The sequence below is a fragment of the Triticum aestivum genome, chromosome 5B (assembly GCF_018294505.1).
Source record: "Triticum aestivum cultivar Chinese Spring chromosome 5B, IWGSC CS RefSeq v2.1, whole genome shotgun sequence".
NCBI classification, from domain to species: domain Eukaryota; kingdom Viridiplantae; phylum Streptophyta; class Magnoliopsida; order Poales; family Poaceae; genus Triticum; species Triticum aestivum.
The window spans coordinates 545,029,920-545,052,166 of NC_057807.1; the positions used below are offsets into that span (position 1 = coordinate 545,029,920).

The 22,247-nt window shown below is 46.1% G+C and overlaps 1 protein-coding gene across 1 annotated transcript; it reads left to right on the top strand.

The window, feature by feature from the left end:
• The first annotated feature begins 428 nt into the window (after nucleotides 1-428).
• On the top strand, nucleotides 429-4,125 carry LOC123113085 (trihelix transcription factor ASIL2). Its single transcript, XM_044534213.1, has 2 exons — nucleotides 429-2,501; nucleotides 3,651-4,125. Exons 1-2 carry the CDS (start codon nucleotides 1,463-1,465, stop codon nucleotides 3,659-3,661), a joined length of 1,050 nt encoding a protein of 349 aa, XP_044390148.1. The 5' UTR covers nucleotides 429-1,462; the 3' UTR covers nucleotides 3,662-4,125.
• Nucleotides 4,126-22,247: the final 18,122 nt, after the last annotated feature.

Sequence of the window (22,247 nt, forward strand, 5' to 3'; positions counted from 1 at the left end):
TGCCCCGTTTTACGGTATCTGGTGCTCTTAGCCCCGGTTCTTTTGGGCGATTCTCCCAGAATCTTGAGAATCGACCCTCCGCCCAGCTTCTCCCAGAATCTTGTATCCATATTTTGTACAATCCTAATTGTACAAAGTTGGGTCATCTATTTTGGAACGGAGGGAGTATTTAGGATTGTAAAAGAAAAAAATATGAGTTCAAGATTTTGGGAGTAGCAGGATGAAGGGTTGATTCTCAAGATTATGGGAGAATTGGCCAAAAGAACTGGGCCTTAGTCGCATGACATCCGGAGCTGATAGGGTGGTGTCCCTGGAGCTGAGCTGCCGGTGCTGGCTCGGCTAGTCAACTGCCTGAACAGTGCTCCAGCAAGCCGCGAGGGAAAAAGGGAGCAGAAGAAGACGCACGCCAGTCCGCCACCAACCGCGGCGCGTGGGAGGGCTTAGCGCTAGTGCGGGTGCGGTGCGGGCGGAGTCCCACCCAGCAAGAAGCAACCAACCACCACGGTTGGGGTTGGGGTTGGGGTCACCGCCCGCCCGCCGGACGCGCCAGCGACAGCGACGAATCAATCCATCCGCTTTGTTTTGCCGCCGGGCCGCGCCGATCCGGTCAGCGCGCGCGTCACGCCCCCGCTCCCGTCGGCTAATGCGGTCCGACGCGACGCGCGCCTCCACTTCCCGCCCGCCCTCGCTGTCCGTGGCGGGCCTACCTCACGCGGCCGGCAGTTGGCAACCGTGGCCGCGCGGGCAGGCGGGCGGAGTCCTCTCTCCCCCCCACTTTCCCCCTCCCCCCACGGAGAGGAGAGGGATCCTTCCCCGCCCCACCTCCCGGCCCCGGCCCCGGCCGCCACCCTCCCTTTTCTTTCCGAGCTCGAATCAAGTCCCCTCGCCCTGCCGCCGCTGCCGCCGCGGCCTAGCCCTTGACTCTTCTCCACGACGCTCCCCCGCTGTCTTTTGACCGCTCCAAACTTGCTTTCTTGCTTCTCTTCCCCCTTGATCGCGGCTAGCCATGGGGTTATGAGTGACACAGCGCTTGCTTTGGATTCAGCTGTTCGTCCGTCCGGCAGCGGCACGGCACCCGCTGCCGCATCATAACCGCCGGCCTGCCCTTTCTGCTCCATCTGGGAAGTTAGCTCCTCCCGAAATTCCCTTCTTTCGTCACCCCTGGAAAAAGGGAAGGAAAAGGCGCCATCTTTTCCGATCCCAGCTTCAGGCCAGGGACACACCATCCTCCCCTGATCGCTCACGCGGCAGGCCTCCAGCTTCAGAGATTGAGCCAAGCTCTTCTTCTTCCCGAGCAGAATTCAGGCTCTGGTGCACCGGTTTTGAGCAGATCCCCGTGCCGGAGAGGGATCTTCTCGCCGACAGACTGACAGAGTCAGACGGTCTCGGTCCAACTGCTCCCCTGCCTCTGCTTAAGCTCGGTCCCCAGTTTTGGGGCTCCGGCTGCTCTGCTGCGGCCTCGATGGACGGCCTCCCCGACGCGGCGCCGCCCGCGCCGGCGCCGCAGCAGCAGCCGAAGCGCGACGAGTGGAGCGAGAGCGGCATCTCGCGCCTGCTCGAGGCCTACGAGGCCAAGTGGCTGCTCCGCAACCGGGCCAAGCTCAAGTGGAGCGACTGGGTCGACATCGCCCACGACGTCTCCGCCCACTGCTCCTCCTCCGACCACGCCTCCAAGCCCGGCGCCGCTGCCGGGGGCACCGCCAAGACCCCCAACCAGTGCAAGAACAAGGTCGAGTCCATGAAGAAGCGCTACCGGGCCGAGTCGGCCGCCGCCACGCGCGCCGGAGTAGCCGGGGCAGCCAGCGCCTCCGGTGGCCCGTCGTGGCGCTTCTTCGGCCGCATGGACGGGCTGCTCAAGGGGCCGGCCGCCGGCTGCTCTGGCCAGCCGCAGGCGCAACCGGAGCCGAGTAACGATGGCATCGTCCAGCCGCGAGCACCGCTGAAAGCAGAGCCGGAGGCCGACGCCGAAGCAGACACCGCCCTCCAGCAGCCGCCGGACACCGCAGGGCCGCCCGGGGCGCTCTCCGAGCTACTCAACGCAGACGCCAACGGCTCCGCGACCGTGAAGGCCGAGAAGACCGTCGATCAGGCCACGCACAAGGAGACCAGCAGGGCGGCGGACAGCGACGCCGCAAATGTGAGCTCTCCGCGGAGCAAGGAGGTGGAGGCGGAGGCGAACGACGACGGCGCCGAGGAGGCCTGGGACGCGCCGGGGAGGAAGCGGAAGGGCCCTGAGCTGGACGTCGCGAGGAGCATCGAGCTGCTGGCGAGCTCGTTCGTGAAGATCGAGCGGGCCAGGCTGGAGGTGTACCGGGACACGGAGCGGATGAGGGCCGAGGCCGAGGTGAAGAGGGGCGAGATGGAGCTGAGGAGGACGGAGATCATGGCCAAGACGCAGCTGCAGATCGCCAGGCTCTTCGCCAAGCGGCTCAAGGAGTGCGTCGGCGGTAACGGCGGCAGCTCGTCTCAAGTGGACACGCTTGCCAAGAAAGGCGAAAATGGTTAGTTCCAACTTAAAACCAGCTTACCAGTAAGATTGCTGTTCATATTCAGTGCTGCAAGAGCATCCTAAATGGTGTATGGTGTGAGATATGGGTATGTGGAAGTGCATTTCCGGCTTCATCTTACACTCTATCGCTGTCAGTTAATTACTGCAATCATGCTATGTTTGGAGCTACTTTTCTATCTAGTCCTGGAAAATCATCACTGATAGAATGGGAAATTGCAGCATGAGGTTATTCTTGCACCAATATGGTAACTACTAGGAACAAGATGGTCTCTGGATTCACTTCAGTGTTTGCTTCAGACGTATACTACTAAAGCAGCTTTTCATTCTGTAGTACTAGTACTGTGATGGTTCAGACACTTTCTGAGCTTGACTGAACTGAAATACATTTCTGTGGAACGGCTGAACTTTTGAAGCCTTTCCTTCCTATCGAGACCTACCGTCTCATTCTACAGCGCTGTTCTACCATTTGGCCGGGGCTGAATGTTGTCCCCGTGTGTTGCTATGTATGACAGACTCCATTCGGGTTATTTTATTGGCAAAAACAAAGTGAAAAACCGCATGTTAGAACTAAAATCTTGGTATAACTAGTGTCATACATGCTCTGCTAGAAGAGGGTGTATTTTGAGTATCGTTTACTGACATAAACGCAAACACGGTACCGGGATCTGATGTTCTAACTTGTAGGCAGCAGAAGGCTTGATTGTTGTTGACATATAATGCATGCTCTGAATGTTTAGTTCCATTGCAAGACTGTATAGTGGAATTCAGGTACTGTGGTAACGCAGGGGGCCAAAATATAATCTCCTCATTAAACGGATCAGAGGTCTCGCGGTACTATGCTATGGGGGTCAATGGACAATTATAGAACTTAATCCTTGGATGATATGAACCTGCTGCGAGGAGTCGGCTAGGTGTTGCTTCGACTTTGTTAGCATACATTCTCAAAATTTAGGCGTGCTTATTTAGTTGCAAGACGGATTTTCATTTTATCTTATGAAAAGCACCATCTTGTACGGTCTGCTGACATCCTTACTCTTTTTCTCTTTGAAATCTTGCAGGAGAACTGCATGTAACTCATCTTGTTTTCTACTACTATTTAGTTTTCAGTTCTCTTCTCAACAATTTGGCTTACGGGTTTCAGGTTCAGGGTGACTGGCCAATCAAAACACCTGTGAATTGTGATTCTCCTCCCCTGGCGCCGCACGAGTTCTAAACAGAAGGCCGGTATCGCACTCCATTCATGTGCGGAAAATGTATGTCGATTGATTTAGCTTCACCATGAGAGTGAAGGCATAGTGTAGCCGTAAAGATCGAAATGCAATAACGGAAGCACCAGTGCCCCTTTCCAGCAGGGTGTTAGAAGATGCAGTTTTACAATCAGGAGTAGTTTGCTAGTCCGAAAATTTGTCAACTTGCATTCCTACTGAAACTGTTTTGCTGACAACATTTGTAAGATGCTGTGGTTCTCTCTCAGTGCTGGAAGCCGGATGCTTGAGGTGCTATGGTGTTTGTGTGACTGTTGATGGTATGATTCATTCGTGTACTGTGTATGCATCATCCACGGCTACCTTTTCCATATATGTAATGTGTGCATCATCCATGCTCTTACCTTTTTCCATGTGCTGTACATGGCTTCAAAAAGTCATTTTGTTTTCAAACTTTTCAGATATAAGGAGGCGACGGGGATTCCTTTTTTGGGCTACCCTTTTTGCCAAATAAATAAATAAATCCATCTGCCAGTGTACCCGCGAAAAGCCCCCAATACTTTAGCTCAGGAACATGAACATGTGGTTAACTCAGATCGGCACCACCCGCGAGGAACGTGTCGTGGTTTTGTCACGGCAAATGTCCTAGTGTGAGGACTTATCATGAGGCCATCGCAACTAAGGGCCTGTTCTGATCTCCTCCAAACTTTCAAAACTTCTCAAAATCTGCTTCAGAAGCTGGCTTCGTACTCCACCTAGCGATCAGCGAAGCGTTTTGCACGTGGTAGCTTCTCCCCGCGATTTGGCCCGGTTCTGCACGTGGTAGCTTCTCCCCGCGATTTGGCCCGGTTCTGCACGTGGTAGCTTCTCCCCGCGATTTGGCCCGCTCGGGAGGCTGCTAGCCTTGTTGGGCTCTAGTTTGGGCCATTGGAGGCAGCCCAGTTTGGGCTAGACATCCACGGAACGAGCTCCTGTACCGATTCCATCGAGGGAACGACCAGCGATCTGTTTTGGCGGGCGTACTGATTCGCTCGGCTTCACTTGGCGGTGGCACTTCCATCGTAATAATGGGCAACTTCTCATTCTGCTTTTCGTGGAGCTGGGCTTTTGGAGCTTCGCATTTTTACACTGCGAACGGGCTGAGCTTCCCGAAGCCAGCTTCTCGGGCCTATTCCGTTCGGCTCCGCTCCCGCTCCGGAATTTTGCGAAGCGTGAAGTGGGAGGACATCCGAACGGGCCCTAAGTAGTAGCTTGAACGGGGTTGGTCGGAATCGAGAGGCGCGAGGTTTTACCCAGGTTCGGCCGCTCACGGTGAAGGTAAAAGCCTACATCCTGCTTCATTGATATTGATGATGATGATGCTCACGATTACAAGGGTGCTCTTTCGCTACCTCTATCTCGAGAGCTATTGATTTGTATGTCTAAACTTGTCCCTCTTGGGTGCCCTGCCCCTCCTTATATAAGTTGGAGGGGCGGGTTACATATGGAGTCCTAGTAGGATTAGGACTATCATACTACAAGTGGAATCTTAGTCTTGCTTCCTTTGTAAGGGAATATTCCTTATGCCTTTCCTCTTAAGCCGGCCTACGATAACATGAGCCGGCCTATTGGGCCTTGGGCCTTGTCATCCATCTGACCCACCGTTAGCATCATTAGTGAGTCGCCAGACCAGTGAGTCGTCAGTCTCCGGGCGGGTTACCGATGAAACACCAAGTCCCAGCCGGGTCATATATCTAGTCGGGTCATACCGCGGGGTATATCCCCGACAGAATGGATGAAACAAATTAGGGGATAAATAATTTTATGCCCTTAGTTGCGTCCCACTCGGCTGGTTTGCTCTAATTTCGAAAAACCTTTGGTCTTGCCCAAGTGCGTTTGGCCCCCTTATGCTTTTGCCCTTCCGTCTCAATTCCGTCCGGTCAAAGGAGTTTGACCGTTATTCAGACATTTTTCTGGACAATTTTGCCCCTCTTTACAACTCCGGTAAAAAAACAGAGATAAAAACATGACACTTACAAGTGGGTCCCAAGCACATAGAAAAAAAAGCAAGATAGAAAAATCACGCCCTCTCTCCTTTCTTGCTCTCTCTGCCGCCGGGCAAGTGACAGTAGCGCGCCAGCGCCGGCGCATGTTGGTCCACCGGAAAGGCGGGGAGGCCGGCGACTTGGGCGAGCTGGGCCAGAGGGCACGAGGCGGCGGTGGACAAGGTCAACGCTACAAGCGGGCGGCGGCGCGACGCACGGGAGGCCGGGATCGGCGCAGGGTATGCGGGCGCGGCGGAGACGACGGATCCGTTGCAGGAGACTTGGGCCGGACCGGATCCGGTCGGGATGGAGGTCGAGAAAGCACTAGCAACCGTCGGCGGGGTAGATGGGCAAGATATGCTCATCGCAGGGCTCAGGGCGCCATGGCCATGGTGGCTTGAACCTGCGGGAGAATGGACGCACACTCAAACACGAAGAAACCGAGTGAGAAAAGGAAGGAGAAGGGCGGCGGGGTCCTGCTGCTTGTTGCCGGCAGCGCCATGGGCTGCGGCCACGCTGGGCATGGATCGGCCGCACGAACATGCGCGGGGAACGGGGTGGCGCCGGAGGCTGGATGGACGAGGCGCGCAGATCCAGATGTGGGATCGACGGATCTGGCACATCAGCTCGTGGTGGCGCTCGAAACGGCCGGTGGCAGAGAATTACCAGGTTGGCGGCGACCTCCTGTTGCACGCAGAGAGTGAGAGGGGAGGCGGGCACGCAGAGAGAGAGAGAGGATGCAAAGAGAGAGGGGAAGGGTAAAATTGTCCAGAAAAATGTCTGACTAGTGGTCAAACCCCTTTGACCAGACGGAATTGGCACGGAAAGGCAAAAACATAAGGAGGCCAAACGCATTTGGGCAAGACAAAGGGTTTTTTGAAATTAGGGGCAAAACTGCCGAGGGAGACACAACTAAGGGCATCAAATTAATTATCCCAACAAATTATGTTCTAAGTGCCAAATGAAAATCAAAATTTTTAGAGTCAATTACACCACTGATGTTAGAACTTGGCATAAATGGTCACTTTAGTGTTAGAACTTGGCATAAATGGTCACTTTAGTGTTAGAACTTAAGGTGTACATATAAGTGGTTCAAAAACTTTGCTTGACGGTGCAAATACGGTGTTGTGTACGCCTGAGGTGCTGACTAGGCGTGCCAGCATGGCGTGAGGCCTGCTGTGACCGGAAGGGGAGGGGAGGGCGTGAGGCCTGCTGCGACCGGAAGGGGAGGGGAGGGCGTGTGGCCTGTCTTTCATGAGAGAAAAAAATATCAAGGGGCTTTTCGTAAAAACTCAGGCCACACGCTCCGCACTCTCCTTTCGGGCACTAGCAGCGCCCCTAGCCCCCTCCCAGCCATGTTGTGAGATAGGTTGTGGTGTGTCGATCGGCTGCAGCGCCGGGGCTGGCTAAACGATTACTTCTCCCCATTGTGTGTTCGCAACCGTGAGACCTCACCGCACCTTCCCTAGGAATGCCCTAAGGCTCGGAAGATTTGGCAGACGGCTGCTACTTGGACTGGTTGTGCGATGTTGGACCCTGCGACATGGACTCCGGCAAATACCTCGAAGGAATTCTGGTTAGCTATCGTCTCTACAACTCTGGACAAACACAAAAAGGGAGTGAAGTCCATGTTGATCCTTGTCTCATGGGAAATCCGGCTAGAGAGAAACAACAGAGTATTCAACCAAAAGTTTGCTGCCCCGGTTGCAACCATTCAAGCAATCCGACGGGAAAATGGAGCTTCAGAGATTAGGAGGATCCAATTATCTGCTGAGCCCCTTTGGGATCCCTCCTGAGAGATCTACCCTTGAGAGACCCTCTTTTTTGCCATTTTCTCTAACTTTTCATCCTTGTGGCCACTCATCTGGCCCTCATGTGTGAATACATAAACAAACATAGTGTCCCTAGTAAGCCTCTACTAGACTAGCTCGTTGATCAAAGATGGTTAAGGTTTCCTAACCATGGACATGAGTTGTCATTTGATAACGGGATCACATCATTAGGAGAATGATGTGATGGACAAGGCCCATCCGTTAGCTTAGCATAATGATCGTTCAGTTTTATTGTTATTGCTTTCTTCATGTCAAATACGTATTCCTTTGACTATGAGATTATGCAACTTCCGGATACCGGAGGAATGCCTTGTGTGCTACCAAACGTCACAACCTAACTGGGTGATTATAAAGATGCTCTACAGGTATCTCCGAAGGTGTCTGTTGAGTTGGCATAGACCAAGATTAGGATTTGTCACTCCGAGTATCAGATAGGTATCCTTGGGCCTTCTCAGTAATACACATCATAAACTTGCAAGCAAATGACTAAGGAGTTAGTCACTAGATGGTGTATTACAGAATGAGTAAAGAGACTTGCCGATAACGAGACTGAACTAGGTATGAAGATACCGACGATCGAATCTCGGGCAAGTAACATACCGATGGACAAAGGGAATTACATATGTTGTCATAACAGTTCGACCGATAAAGATCTTCGTAGAATGTAGGAGTCAATATGAGCATCCAGGTTCCGCTATTAGTTATTGACGGGAGAGGTGTCTCGGTCATGCCTACATAGGTCTCGAACCCGTAGGGTCCGCACGCTTACACTACTAGGGAAAAGCCTAGCAATAGCGCTGGTTTTTGGCCTCTCAGTAGCGCAGGCAAGCGCGCTACTGATAAGGCGCTACAGCTAAAGCTTAGCAGTAGCGCCTGCTGGCACGCGCTACTGCTATATCTACTTAGTAGTAGCGCTTACCCAAACATTCGCTACTGCTAATTACTAGTAGCGGTTTCGTGAACAATCACTACTACTATTATTCCTAGTTCCATTTTTTTATTTTAGGTCGTATACATACACCTGTATACAATTTTTCATACAGTAGCAATTTAGAGATTGTTTTAATATCATAATGAGTTAGTAAATCACTAGGTGAAAGAACTTTGGATTAGTTTCAAGTGCATGGATCCAAAGTAACCAATGGTCACTTTGGATCCATCCATTTGAACTAATCCACAGTTCTTTCACCTAATGACATAATAACTTATCATCATCATCATAATATCATTAACAACTTATCATCATAATATATCATTGTCATATAACTCCTCATAATCATCATTTTCGTCCATGATGAGACATCATATAACAACTTCGTCACTAGTTATAATAACAACTCCTCCTCATCATCATCATAGTACTCATAATCACTACTGCTACGTCTTGAGCTAGCGTTGGTTTTCCCCAAAGAGGAGAGGGTGATGCAGCAAGTGTAGCGTAAGTATTTCCCTCAGTTTTGAGAATCAAGGTATCAATCCAGTAGGAGGCTCCTCAAAAGTCCCACGCACCTACGCAAACAAACTGAGAACTCGCAACCAACGCAATAAAGGGGTTGTCAATCCCTTCACGACCACTTACGAAAGTGAGATCTGATAGAGAGATAATAATATTTTTGGTATTTCGTGATATAGATGCAGAAAGTAAAGATGCAAATAAAGATAGATTGAAAGCAAATATGATAAGAGATAGACCTAGGGGCCATAGGTTTCACTAGAGGCTTCTCTCAAGATAGCATAAGTATTACGGTGGGTGAACAAATTAATGTCGAGCAATTGATAGAAAAGCGCATAGTTATGAGATTATCTAGGCATGATCATGTATATAGGCATCACGTCCATAACAAGTAGACCGACTCCTGCCTGCATCTACTACTATTACTCCACACGTCGACCGACTCCTGCCTGCATCTAGAGTATTAAGTTCATAAGAAGAGTATTAAGTTCATAAGAACAGAGTAACGCATTAAGCAAGATGACATGATGTAGAGGGATAAACACATGCAATATGATATAAACCCCATCTTGTTATCCTCGATGGCAACAATACAATACGTGTCTTGCAACCCTTTCTGTCACTGGGTAAGAACACCGCAAGATTGAACCCAAAGCTAAACACTTCTCCCATGGCAAGAAAGATCAATCTAGTAGGCCAAACCAAACTCATAATTCGAAGAGACTTGCAAAGATAACTCAATCATACATAAAAGAATTCAGAGAAGATTCAAATAGTATTCATAGATAAACTTGATCATAAACCCACAATTCATCGAATCTCGACAAACACACCGCAAAAAGAGATTACATCGAATAAATCTCCACAAGAGAGGGGGAGAACATTGTATTGAGATCCAAAACGAGAGAAGAAGCCATCTAGCTAATAACTATGGACCCGTAGGTTTGTGGTAAACTACTCACAACTCATCGGAGAGGATATGGTGTTGATGTAGAAGCCCTCCGTGGTCGATTCCCCCTTCGGCAGAGTGCCGACGAAGGCTCCAAGATGGGATCTTGCGGATACAGAAGGTTACGGCGGTGGACATTGTGTTTCGTGGTGCTCCTGGATGTTTTCGGGGTCCGTGGGTATATATAGGAGGAAGAAGTACGTTGGTGGCCGCCCGAGGGGCCCACGAGACAGGGGGGCGCGCCCTACAGGGGGGGCCTCCTATCTCGTGGGGCCCTCGGAAGCTTCTTGACTTGCACTTCAAGCTCTCCGGATCAGATTTGTTCCAAAAATAACGCTCCCGAAGGTTTCATTCCATTTGGACTCCGTTTGATATTCCTTTTCTTCGAAATACTGAAATAGGCAAAAACAGCAATATGGGCTGGGCCTCCAGTTAATAGGTTAGTCCCAAAAATGATATAAATGTGTAGAATAAAGCACATAAACATCCAAAAGGGGTAATATAATAGCATGGAACAATAAAAAATTGTAGATACGTTGGAGACGTATCAAGCATTCCCAAGCTTAATTCCTGCTCGGCCTCGAGTAGGTAAATGATAAAAGAGAATTTTTGATGTGGAATGCTACCTAGCATAATTCATAATGTAATTTTTCTTCATTGTGGCATGAATGTTCAGATCCAAATGAATACAAAATAAAAGTTCATATTGACATAAGAAATAGTAATACTTCAAGCATACTAATCAAAGTAATCATGTCTTCTCAAAATAACATGGCTAAAGAAAGTTATCCCTACAAAATCATATAGTCTGGCTGTTGCTCTATCTTCATCACACAAAGTATTTAATCATGCACAACCCCGATGACAAGCCAAGCAATTGTTTCATACTTTAATAATCTCAAACTCTTTCAACTTTCACGCAATACATGAGCGTGAGCCATGAATATAGCACTATATGTGGAATAGAATGGTGGTTGTGGAGAAGACAAAAAGGAGAAGATAGTCTCACATCAACTAGGCGTATCAACGGACTATGGAGATGCCCATTAATAGATATCAATGTGAGTGAGTAGGGATTGCCATGCAACGGATGCACTAGAGCTATAAATATATGAAAGCTCAACAAAAGAAACTAAGTGGGTGTGCATCCAACTCGCTTGCTCACGAAGACCTAGGGCACTTTTGAGGAAGCCCATCATTGGAATATACAAGCCAAGTTCTATAATGAAAAATTCCCACTAGTATATGAAAGTGACAACATATGAGACTCTCTATCATGAAGATCATGATGCTATTTTGAAGCACAAGTGTGGAAAAAGAGATAGTAGCATTGTCCCTTCTCTCTTTTTCTCTCATTTTTTTATTTTTTTTTCTTTGGCCTTCTTTTTTTGGCCTCTCTTTTTTTTCTTTGTAAAGTCCGAAGTCTCATCCCGACTTGTGGGGGAATCATAGCCTTCATCATCCTTTCCTCATGAGGACAATGCTCTAATAATGAAGATCATCACACTTTTATGGATTTACATCTCAAAGCTAGAACAAAATATGACTCTATATGAATGCCTCCGGCGGTGTACCGGGATATGCAATGAATCAAGAGTGACATGTATGAAAATTATGAAGGTGGCCTTGCCACAAATACGATGTCAACTACATGATCATACAAAGAGCAATATGACAATGATGGAATGTGTCATAATAAACGGAACGGTGGAAAGTTGCATGGCAATATATTTCGGAATGGCTATGGAAATGCCATAATAGGTAGGTATGGTGGCTATTTTGAGGAAGGTAAATAAAGGGTTTATGATACTGGCGAAAGTTGCACGGTACAAAAGAGGCTAGCAATGGTGGAAGGGTGAAAGGGTGCGTATAATCCATGGACTCAACATTAATCAAGAGAACTCATGTACTTATTGCAAAAATTTAGAAGTCATCAAAAACCAAAGCACTACGCGCATGTTCCTAGGGGGATAGATTGGTAGGAAAAGACCATCGCTCGTCCCCGACCACCACTCATAAGGAAGACAATCAATAAATAAAATTGTGCTCCAACTTCATCACAAAGCAGTTCACCATACGTGCATGCTACGGTAATCACAAACTTCAACACAAGCATTCTTTAAATTCATAATCACCCAACTAGCATAACTTTAATATTACTACCTCCATATCTCAAAACTTATCAAGTATCAAGTTGATCATAGCATCCAATTCACTTCCTATGATAGTTTTTATTATACCCAACTTGGATGCTCATCATTCTAGGACCAACTTTATGACAATAGCAAATACCATGCTGTTCTAAAAGACTCTCAAAATGATATAAGTGAAGCATGAGAGACTAGCAATTTTTTCAAAATTAAGACACCGCTGTCGTGCTCTAAAAGATATAAGTGAAGCACTAGAGCAAAAACTATCAAGCTCAAAAGATATAAGTGAAGCACATAGAGTATTCTAGCAAATTCTAGTCAAATAAGCTTCTCCCAAAAAGTGTGTACAGCAAGGATGATTGTGGTAAACTAAAAAGCAAAGACTAATATAATACACGACGCTCCAAGCAAAACACATATCATGTGGTGAATAAAAATATAGCTCCAAGTAAAGTTACCAATGAACGAAGACGAAAGAGGGGATGCCTTCCAGGGGCATCCCCAAGCGTAGGCTTTTGGCTATTCTTGAATATCTTGGGGTGCCATGGGCATCCCCAAGCTTAGGCTCTTGCCACCCTTTATTCCATAGTCCGTAAAAGCTTTACCCAAAACTTGAAAACTTCACAACACAAAACTCAACAGGAAATCTTATAAGCTCCGTTAGTGAAAGAAAACAAAACCACCACATAAGGTACTGCAATGAACTCATTATTTATTTATTTTGGTGTTAAACCTACTGTATTCCAACTTCTTTATGGTTCATAAACTAATTTAGTAGCCATAGATGCATTGAAATAAGCAAACAACACACGAAAAACAGAACCTGTCAAAAACAGAACAGTCTGTAGCAATCTGTAACTAACGCAACCTTCTGGAACTCTAAAAATCCTACCAAAATAGTAAGTCCTGGAAATTTTGTCTATTGAACAGAAGCAAAAAGAATAAACGCAAAAGCACGTTCCTGTGATTTAAAAAAATTATATTCGTGCGTGCAAAGTTTCTGTTTTTCAGCAGAATCAAATCAACTATCATCGTAGGTTATCCTATAGGTTCTACTTGGCACAAACACTAACTAAAATATAAAAACACATCTAAACAGAGAGTAGATGCAAGATTTATTCCTAAACAGGAGCAAAAACAAAAAACATAAAGAAAATTGGGTTGCCTCCCAACTAGCGCTATCGTTTAACGCCCCTAGCTGGCATAGAGATTTCAATGATGCTCACATGAAAGACAAGAATTGAAGCACAAAGAGAGCATCATGAAACATGTAACAAAACACATCTAAGTCTAACATACTTCCTATGCATAGGCATCTTGTACACAAAGAAATTATCAAGGCAAGCAAAAACTAGCGTATGCAAGGAAGAACAAAGAGATGATAGCAATCTCAACATGAAGAGAGGTAATTTAGTAACATGAAAATTTCTACAACCACATTTGCCTCTCTCATAATAATTACATGTAGGATCATAAGCAAATTCAACAAAATAACTATAACATAAAATATTTCCAACACGATCCACATGCATGCGAAGTTGAGACTCTTCCAAAATAGTGGGTTTAACATTAACTAAAGTCATGACCTCTCCAAACCCATTTTTATCAAAACTATCATAAGATTGAACATACTCAAAATATGTGGGATCTAAAGTTGACACTCTTTCAAACCCACTTTCAATATTATTGCAAACACTATTATCAATCTCATATTCATCATGGGGCTTAAATAAATTTTCAAGAACATAAGAAGAATCACCCCAATCATGATCATTGCAAAAAGTAGTAAACATAGCAAAACTAGCATCCCCAAGCTTAGGGTTTTGCATATTATTAGCACAATTGACATCAAGATAATTTATAGCAAAATCATTGCAATCAAGCTTTTCATCGAAGGAACTACCAAGTATGGGTGCAATAGCAACGATCTCATGTTTAACATAAGGAACTATAGCAAATTCATCTTCATAAATATTGGCATCATGGCCACAAGAATAGCAAGCATCATGTTCATCAAGGGATATTTCAATCAAATCATCGGAATCATCATTATCTATAGGTTCATGCATATCATTATTTTCTTCCAAAGCAACAGTCATTCTTTCAATAAATTCTTGGACATAGACATTATGAGCAAAGCTTTCATTGCAATATTTAAGTATGATGGAATTTTCAAACTTGTTGAGAGTAAAATCATACTTTTTAATGAAAGAAGCAACTTCATGAGCACCCTTAAAAATGACAAATTCTTCAATTTGTTCAATATCATAGTAACTATAACCACCCTTAGCATAAGAAGATAAGATTTCATTATCATTGAAATCACATAGGTAGGGAAGGTGTTTTTTAGGGTTCTTAGAGCAACAAGTAAAATCACAACTTTCACAAAGATTCCAAGCATAGCATAGCAAACTATTTAAATGATACCATAAGACCTTCCCTTTTTCAGACAAACGATGACGCACAAAATGAGCATGCTCATCTAAAGATTTCCCATCAACTAGGCTAGTTGGGGTTTCAGCACGAGCGCATAAGGATCGAAGATGATCCAAGTAGAACACTTTAAGTGGATCCATATCAACAGATTTTTAGCAAGTAAAGATGCAAGCACATAGAAGGCACATGGAGACACAAGCAAACAGAAAGGCAAGCGAAAAGAGAGGAGGAGATTGGGAAAGAGAGGGCGAATAAAACGGCAAGGGTGAAGTGGGGGAGAGGAAAACGAGAGGCAAATAATGTAAATGCGAGGGAGATGGGTTTGTGATGGGTACTTGGTATGTCTTGACTTGAGCGAAGACCTCCCCGGCAACGGCGCCAGAAATCCTTCTTGCTACGTCTTGAGCTAGCGTTGGTTTTCCCCGAAGAGGAGAGTGTGATGCAGTAAGTGTAGCATAAGTATTTCCCTCAGTTTTGAGAACCAAGGTATCAATCCAGTAGGAGGCTCCTCAAAAGTCCCACGCACCTACGCAAACAAACTGAGAACTCGCAACCAACGCAATAAAAGGGGTTGTCAATCCCTTCACGACCACCTACGAAAGTGAGATCTGATAGAGAGATAATAATATTTTTGGTATTTTGTGATATAGATGCAGAAAGTAAAGATGCAAATAAAGATAGATTGAAAGCAAATATGATAAGAGATAGACCTAGGGGCCATGGGTTTCACTAGAGGCTTCTCTCAAGATAGCATAAGTATTACGGTGGGTGAACAAATTACTGTCAAGCAATTGATAGAAAAGCGCATAGTTATGAGATTATCTAGGCATGATCATGTATATAGGCATCACGTCCATAACAAGTAGACCGACTCCTGCCTGCATCTACTACTATTACTCCACACGTCGACCGAATCCTACCTGCATCTAGAGTATTAAGTTCATAAGAAGAGTATTAAGTTAATAAGAACAGAGTAACGCATTAAGCAAGATGACATGATGTAGAGGGATAAACACATGCAATATGATATAAACCCCATCTTGTTATCCTCGATGGCAACAATACAATACGTGTCTTTCAACCCTTTCTGTCACTGGGTAAGAACACCACAAGATTGAACCCAAACCTAAACACTTCTCCCATGGCAAGAAAGACCAATCTAGTAGGCCAAACCAAACTGATAATTCGAAGAGACTTGCAAAGATAACTCAATCATACATAAAAGAATTCAGAGAAGATTCAAATATTATTCATAGATAAACTTGATCATAAACCCACAATTCATTGGATCTCGACAAACACACCGCAAAAAGAGATTACATCGAATAGATATCCACAAGAGAGGGGGAGAACAATGTATTGAGATCCAAAAGGAGAGAAGAAGCCATCTAGCTAATAACTATGGACCCGTAGGTCTGTGGTAAACTACTCACAATTCATCGGAGAGGCTATGGTGTTGATGTAGAAGCCCTCCGTGGTCGATTCCCCCTCCGGCAGAGTGCCGGCGAAGGCTCCAAGATGGGATCTCGCGGATACGGAAGGTTATGGCGGTGGAAATTGTGTTTCGTGGTGCTCCTGGATGTTTTCGGGGTCCGTGGGTATATATAGGAGGAAGAAGTACGTCTGTGGCCGCCCGAGGGGCCCACGAGATAGGGGGGTGCGCCCTCCTATCTCGTGGGGCCCTCGGAAGCTTCTTGACTTGCACTCCAAGCTCTCCGGATCAGATTTGTTTCAAAAATAACGCTCCCGAAGGTTTCATTCCGTTTGGACTCCGTTTGATATTTCTTTTCTTCGAAATAATGAAATAGGCAAAAAAACAGCAATATGGGCTGGGCCTCCGGTTAATAGGTTAGTCCCAAAAATGATATAAATGTGTAGAATAAAGCCCATAAACATCCAAAAGGGGTAATATAATAACATGGAACAATCAAAAATTATAGATACGTTGGAGACGTATCAACTACTCCTACTCAGCATCACCATCAAGTCTAAGACATTGTAGTCATATACAATCAACACTAACTAATTGTTCTTAATACTTAGGACATACTCCTCTCTCCTAGCTAAAATACCATAAAACAGATAAACCGGTTCTTCACCATAATGGAGAATGGACATAAACCTATCTCCAACTTGTGGCTTGCGCACATTCATTTTGTCTCCAATTATTTGCGTGTGCGCATTCATCACTTTGCTCCATTCTTTGATTTTGAGCCTTCCATCATTTGAAGAAATCGAGTATACAGTATGGTAAGCCTCCGAAGGAGTTGGTCGTAAGCTAACCATATGCATATCACCTTTGGTACATAGCATGTCAGGCACAACCTGCTTCGGGAGCCTCTGTTCAAAAACGAAATAGTAACATATATAGTTAGCAATGTAGTTTACTTAAGAATAATGTATGCAATGAAGTTACCATCATTAACAAAATCTTACCAAGTTTTTGGCAATGAAGTTACCATCAAGCAATTTATGGACTAGTGGCACGTATCTATTATAATTTGGGCTGATAGAGTGACTGGTTTTGGAGGCCTCAAAATCTTATATGAATGAGACAAGATAACCTTTCTCCTCACAATTAAGCTTGGAGTCATAGCTGTAGTATGTGCTGTCTACTACCTTTCGAGTATTTCTTGAAGATAAGAAATAAGCTGATAATTATAAATAAATAAGTTTAGTACGGACGAACACCAAATATTTTTAAATTAACAACATAAATTACTAAAATTAACAAATTAGTTTGACAAACTCACATCTAGATAAAACTGGAGGCATATCCACATCCACCCAGATGTCGAATCATCATCATCATCATAATCTTTGGGACGAATATCAAATCTTATTCGCATTCCCTCCTCAAATCCATATGCCTTACAAAGAGCTTCCCAATTAGAGCAACCGAAATGGGAGCGATCGACCGCATTGTAGAACTTAACCAGAAACTCATAACCATGTTTAGTTCTTAAGTGAGCCCTCCTCATCTCCACATTCTCAAAGTCATCTAAACCAAAACCAAGCTTCTCCAATACATATGGTCTAGCATGACACGGGATGTAGTAGTCGAATTGAAAAAAATCCATAAATTACACGTTGAACAAAAGAAGCACAAGTGATGATATTTATTATGATGAAATGCTTGTTGCGTACCGTACAAACATCGAAGGTCTCTTCCAGCTTCACGATGAAAAACCTATCATTTTGCAGGTGAGGAAACCTGTCGCACACACCACGGTCATCGTAGCAGTACCCGCACTCCGGGATCCCATCGTCATCAGACATCTCCTATGTTCAAAATTCAAAGATTATAACTCGACGGCAAAACCCAAAAAATCCGGCATGACCTTTGCTAAAAAAAGGACATATCGAGCGCCTAAAATTTGCCGGAACGGAAATTAATCAACACTCCGGCAAAACATAGGTCACTTATCGATGGTCATTGCCTTTCAATGGTTCAAAATATGAAAAAAAACATTTGAAAATATCTTATATATAATCCTAACACTAAATAAACTAGTTTTATTAACTACTTACTAAATAAACTAGTTTTATTAACTACTTACTAAATAAACTAGTTCTATTAAGCACTTACTATAAATAAACTAGTTCTACTAATCAGTTACCAAATAAGCTAGTTCTATTCAGTACATAATATAAATAAACTAGTTATATTGATCACTTACTAAATAAACTATTTTCTATTAAACACTTGCTAAATTTTCTTACTTCTATTTTATTCAAAACACCTACACTTGCTAAAAAAGTACGATTTGCAAGAACAGAGACAAGGGAGGGAGGGAGGAGAGAGGAGGGGGAGGGGGCGGCCGGAGGAGGAGGGGAGGGGCCGGCCGGAGGAGGAGGAGGGAGGAGAAAGGAGGGGGAGGGGGCTGCTGGAGGAGGAGGAGGGAGGGGCGGTGGGAGGAGGGCTGCCGGCGGAGGAGGGGGGAGGGGGCGGCCGCAGGTGGAGGGAGGAGGGCGCGATGGGAGGAGGAGGGACGGAAGGATGGAGTACCTCAGTGGCGGACGGACGACAGCGGCGGTGACGAACGACGACGGTTATCGGCGCGGGCGAGAGGGAGAGGGAGAGTGAGTGAGAGAGAGGGGTCGGCCGCGCGTGTGGGGATAAGGTAGGGTTAGTAGTAGCGCGGGTAAGAAAACGCACTACAGCTAACGAGAATAGCAGTAGCGATGCGCGAGTATGCACGCTACTGCTAAGTTGTCTGTCAAATGCAAAAATACATTGGCCATCAATGATCTTTTTGTGTACAATCTAAATTGTCAATATGAGTCCTCTCCGGTAGGAACCGGAGAAGACTCAAATTGCGGCCACAAATTCTACACATAGAGTTCAGTGAAGACCAACTGGTTGTGATAGTTTGAGGAGTAACATATTTAAGGTGGTAAACACCCTATTCGTGGAGCGATGTGGGACTAAACTATTGGGCTGAACTTACCAGTAGCGAGTTTTAAAGAAGTGCGCTGCTGCTAACATCTGTAGCAGTAGCGCGGTTCGTTATAAGGCGCCACTTCTATAACTAGCTGGACAGCGAGGTCATGGCAATTAGAGCAGTAGCGCGGTTTTGTCGGAATGCGCTACTGCTACTTTTCTTTCAGCAGCGCGTTTTCCTTGAACGTGTTGCTGCTAATTAGCAGTAGCATTCATTTTTAAACCATGTTGCTGGTAAGATTCTGTGTATAAGGTTTTCCCTAGTAGTGCTAACGTTCGATGACGATATAATATTATATGATTATGTGATTTGGTGACCGAATGTTGTTCGGAGTCCCGGATGAGATCACGGACATGACAAGGAGTCTCTAAATGATTGAGAGGTAAAGATTGATATATAGAGCGATGCTATTCGGACACCGGAAGTGTTTCGGAGGGTACCGGATACATATCGGGTCACCGAAAAGGATTCCGGACACCCCCGTGAAAAGATATTGGCCTTATGGGCCAAGAGGGTAAATACACCAGCCACAAGAGGCTGGTGCACCCCCAATATGGGCCGCGCAAGGTGGAGAAGGAAAGGGGAAGGAGGAAAGGAAAGAAAGGGAATAGAATTCCCCCTTCCTTCCCCATCCCCCTCCGATATATATGGCGGGGGGGGGGGGGGCTTGGGAGGAGCCCAAGTAGGATTCGGTCACACTTGGGGCGCCTCCTGGCCTCTCCCCTCCCCCTTCCACCTATATATATGTGGGGGGCGCCCCTAGCACACACCAGACAATTGCCTAGCCGTGTGCGGTGCCCCCTCCATCGTTTACTTCCCCGGTTATATTTTCGTAGTGCTTAGGTGAAGCCCTGCAGAGATCACTTCACCATCACCGTCATCACGCCGCCGTGCTGACAGAACTCATCAACTACCTCGACGTCTTGCTGGATTAAGAAGGCGAGGGACGTCACCGAGCTGAACGTGTGTAGAACTCAGATGTGTCGTACGTTCGGTACTCGATCGGTGGGTCGGGAAGAAAGTTTGACTACATCAACCGCGTTGTGAAACGCTTCCGCTTACGGTCTAGAGGGTACGTAGGCACATTCTCCCCCTCGTTGCTATGCATCTCCATGGATAGGTCATTGCGTGTGCGCAGAATTTTTTTTGTTTTTCATGCAACGATTCCCAACAAATTGTAATTGTTTAAAGAGCATCTTTCTGTTCCAAGCAAGGCTCATTACTGAACCATAAGACCAAGCAACACACAGTTGATCATGGAAACACAAGTAAAACCAGCAATGCCAATATTCGTCGATAAGCTTCTGACGAAACACTTTATATATTGAAGATATTTCTCTCTTGTTTATATCTGATCATGCACTGAAAACCACTATTACGATATTTCTTCAATCACGCGCTTTAGAGCACTCTACAACATTTTAAAATGTTTAGAGCATACATGATGCATGGATATATATTGGATTGTCTATTTCTTTGTATATTGGAGCTCTACCAATTAATAGACGATATTCCTTCTTTATCCGATGATTAATTTAGTTCTACTTTCTTTAAAAACAACTGTCAACTCGGCCTTGTACAATGGGAGGTGCTTAGAGAGATACTTAGAAAAATAAACCGGGTTTTTTCTGAAGCACCGGTGTCTATTTCTACAGGAGAGTCTATCATGTACAAATAAGCACCGGTGCTTAAGAAAAGTCTGGTTTATTTCACTAAGCACCTCCCCTAAGCATCTCCCATTGTACAGGGCCTTAATGCTTTTCTTGAGCCAATAAAATTCATTCTTTATGAAAAGAATGTCAACCCAGTGATGAATGCACATTGTACAACGTATGTGTCACTTTAGATTTATTTCATTTCTAGAGTTAAAGTTGCATGATTTTTGTGTGTGTTAACTATAGTCATGATTATGGGCAACTCGTTTAACTACACACGCTACACTTTGGCCATCTTTAATTTGTTTCGCATAAAAGGATTCCGTTCAACAAATGGTAAATTTAAGGAGTATTATCTAGAAACTTAGCAATAAAGACAAATTTTAGAAAAATATAAGCATTGAACTGCGGGTTTTTCTTCTCTTTGAGAAGAAGTAATTAAATGCATACTAAATTGAGAAAATCACTGTGTTATTAATTATGCTATCTAAGTAATAGAAAAGTGTAACTACATTGGACAAAAAATAGAAATAAAAAATAAAAACATGTTTAATACTTCCTCCATTCCAGTTTGTAGTACGCATAAGTTTTTTAGCGTTATTCCACTATGTAGTGCGTATAAGCAACTTTGTGCTCTTCTGGACGAAACTAACCCCGCAACTGCACGGACGCACCCATGGCCTTTATCCCCTTCTTCCCGCACACAACACGTATCACAAGCGGTCGGGAGTCGGGATTGGACCAGCAGCGACAAGCACCACGCCATCGCCTCCCGTTCCCCTGCTCCGGCAACAAGGAGCAACGGCTGAGGGCCATGGCGGCTGGATCTTGGAGCGGACATAGCGGCGGCACGTAAGCTTGGGCAGCTCCACGAGGACATGCTTGAGCGCATCCTGGCTTCTTCAGCCTCAGGTGCATGTGCCGGTAGTGTCGCGAGGCCGCGGGGTCGCCTGCCTTCCTCGCCGCCTGCGCATGCCTCTCCGCCCGACCGGATCCAGGAGATTGTAGTGGCGAGGCGGTCAGGTGTGCCGCCGAAGACCTCCTGTGAGCTCTGGGTCAGCCTCCTTTCCTCTGTCCCGTCCAGATCTAGGAGATTGTGGTGGCGAGGCGGCCGGCCTCATCACATCCGCAGCCACCTTCTCCATGTCCGCTGCCAGCGGCCGGCGTCACCGCGTCCTTGGCCGCCTTCTCCGCGTACTCCACTGGCGGCCAGCGGCCACCGCAGGCGGGCAGCAGCACCGCGTCTGTGATGGTGGCCGGTGTCCCCGCTCTGCTTCTCCGTGTCCATGGTCAGCATCAATGCGTATACTGCCGACGACCAGTGGCACTGCTTGCGGCCAGCTACTTCCCTTCGGCGTCACCACGCCCGTGGCCGGCTTCTTCCCTTCCGCCGGCGCTGGCCGGCGTCACCACGCCCGTGGCTAGCTTCTTCCCTTCCGCCAGCGTCGGCGCGTCCCTGGCTGCATGCCCACGCCGGTGTTTGCTAGCTAGTACTAGTACTAGTTGTGTGTGCGAGGGACAGAGAAAGCAGGGTTATTCTCGTCCAAAGCCAGTCTCCAGCCCATGTGTTGGTATTAGAGCCTGAATCT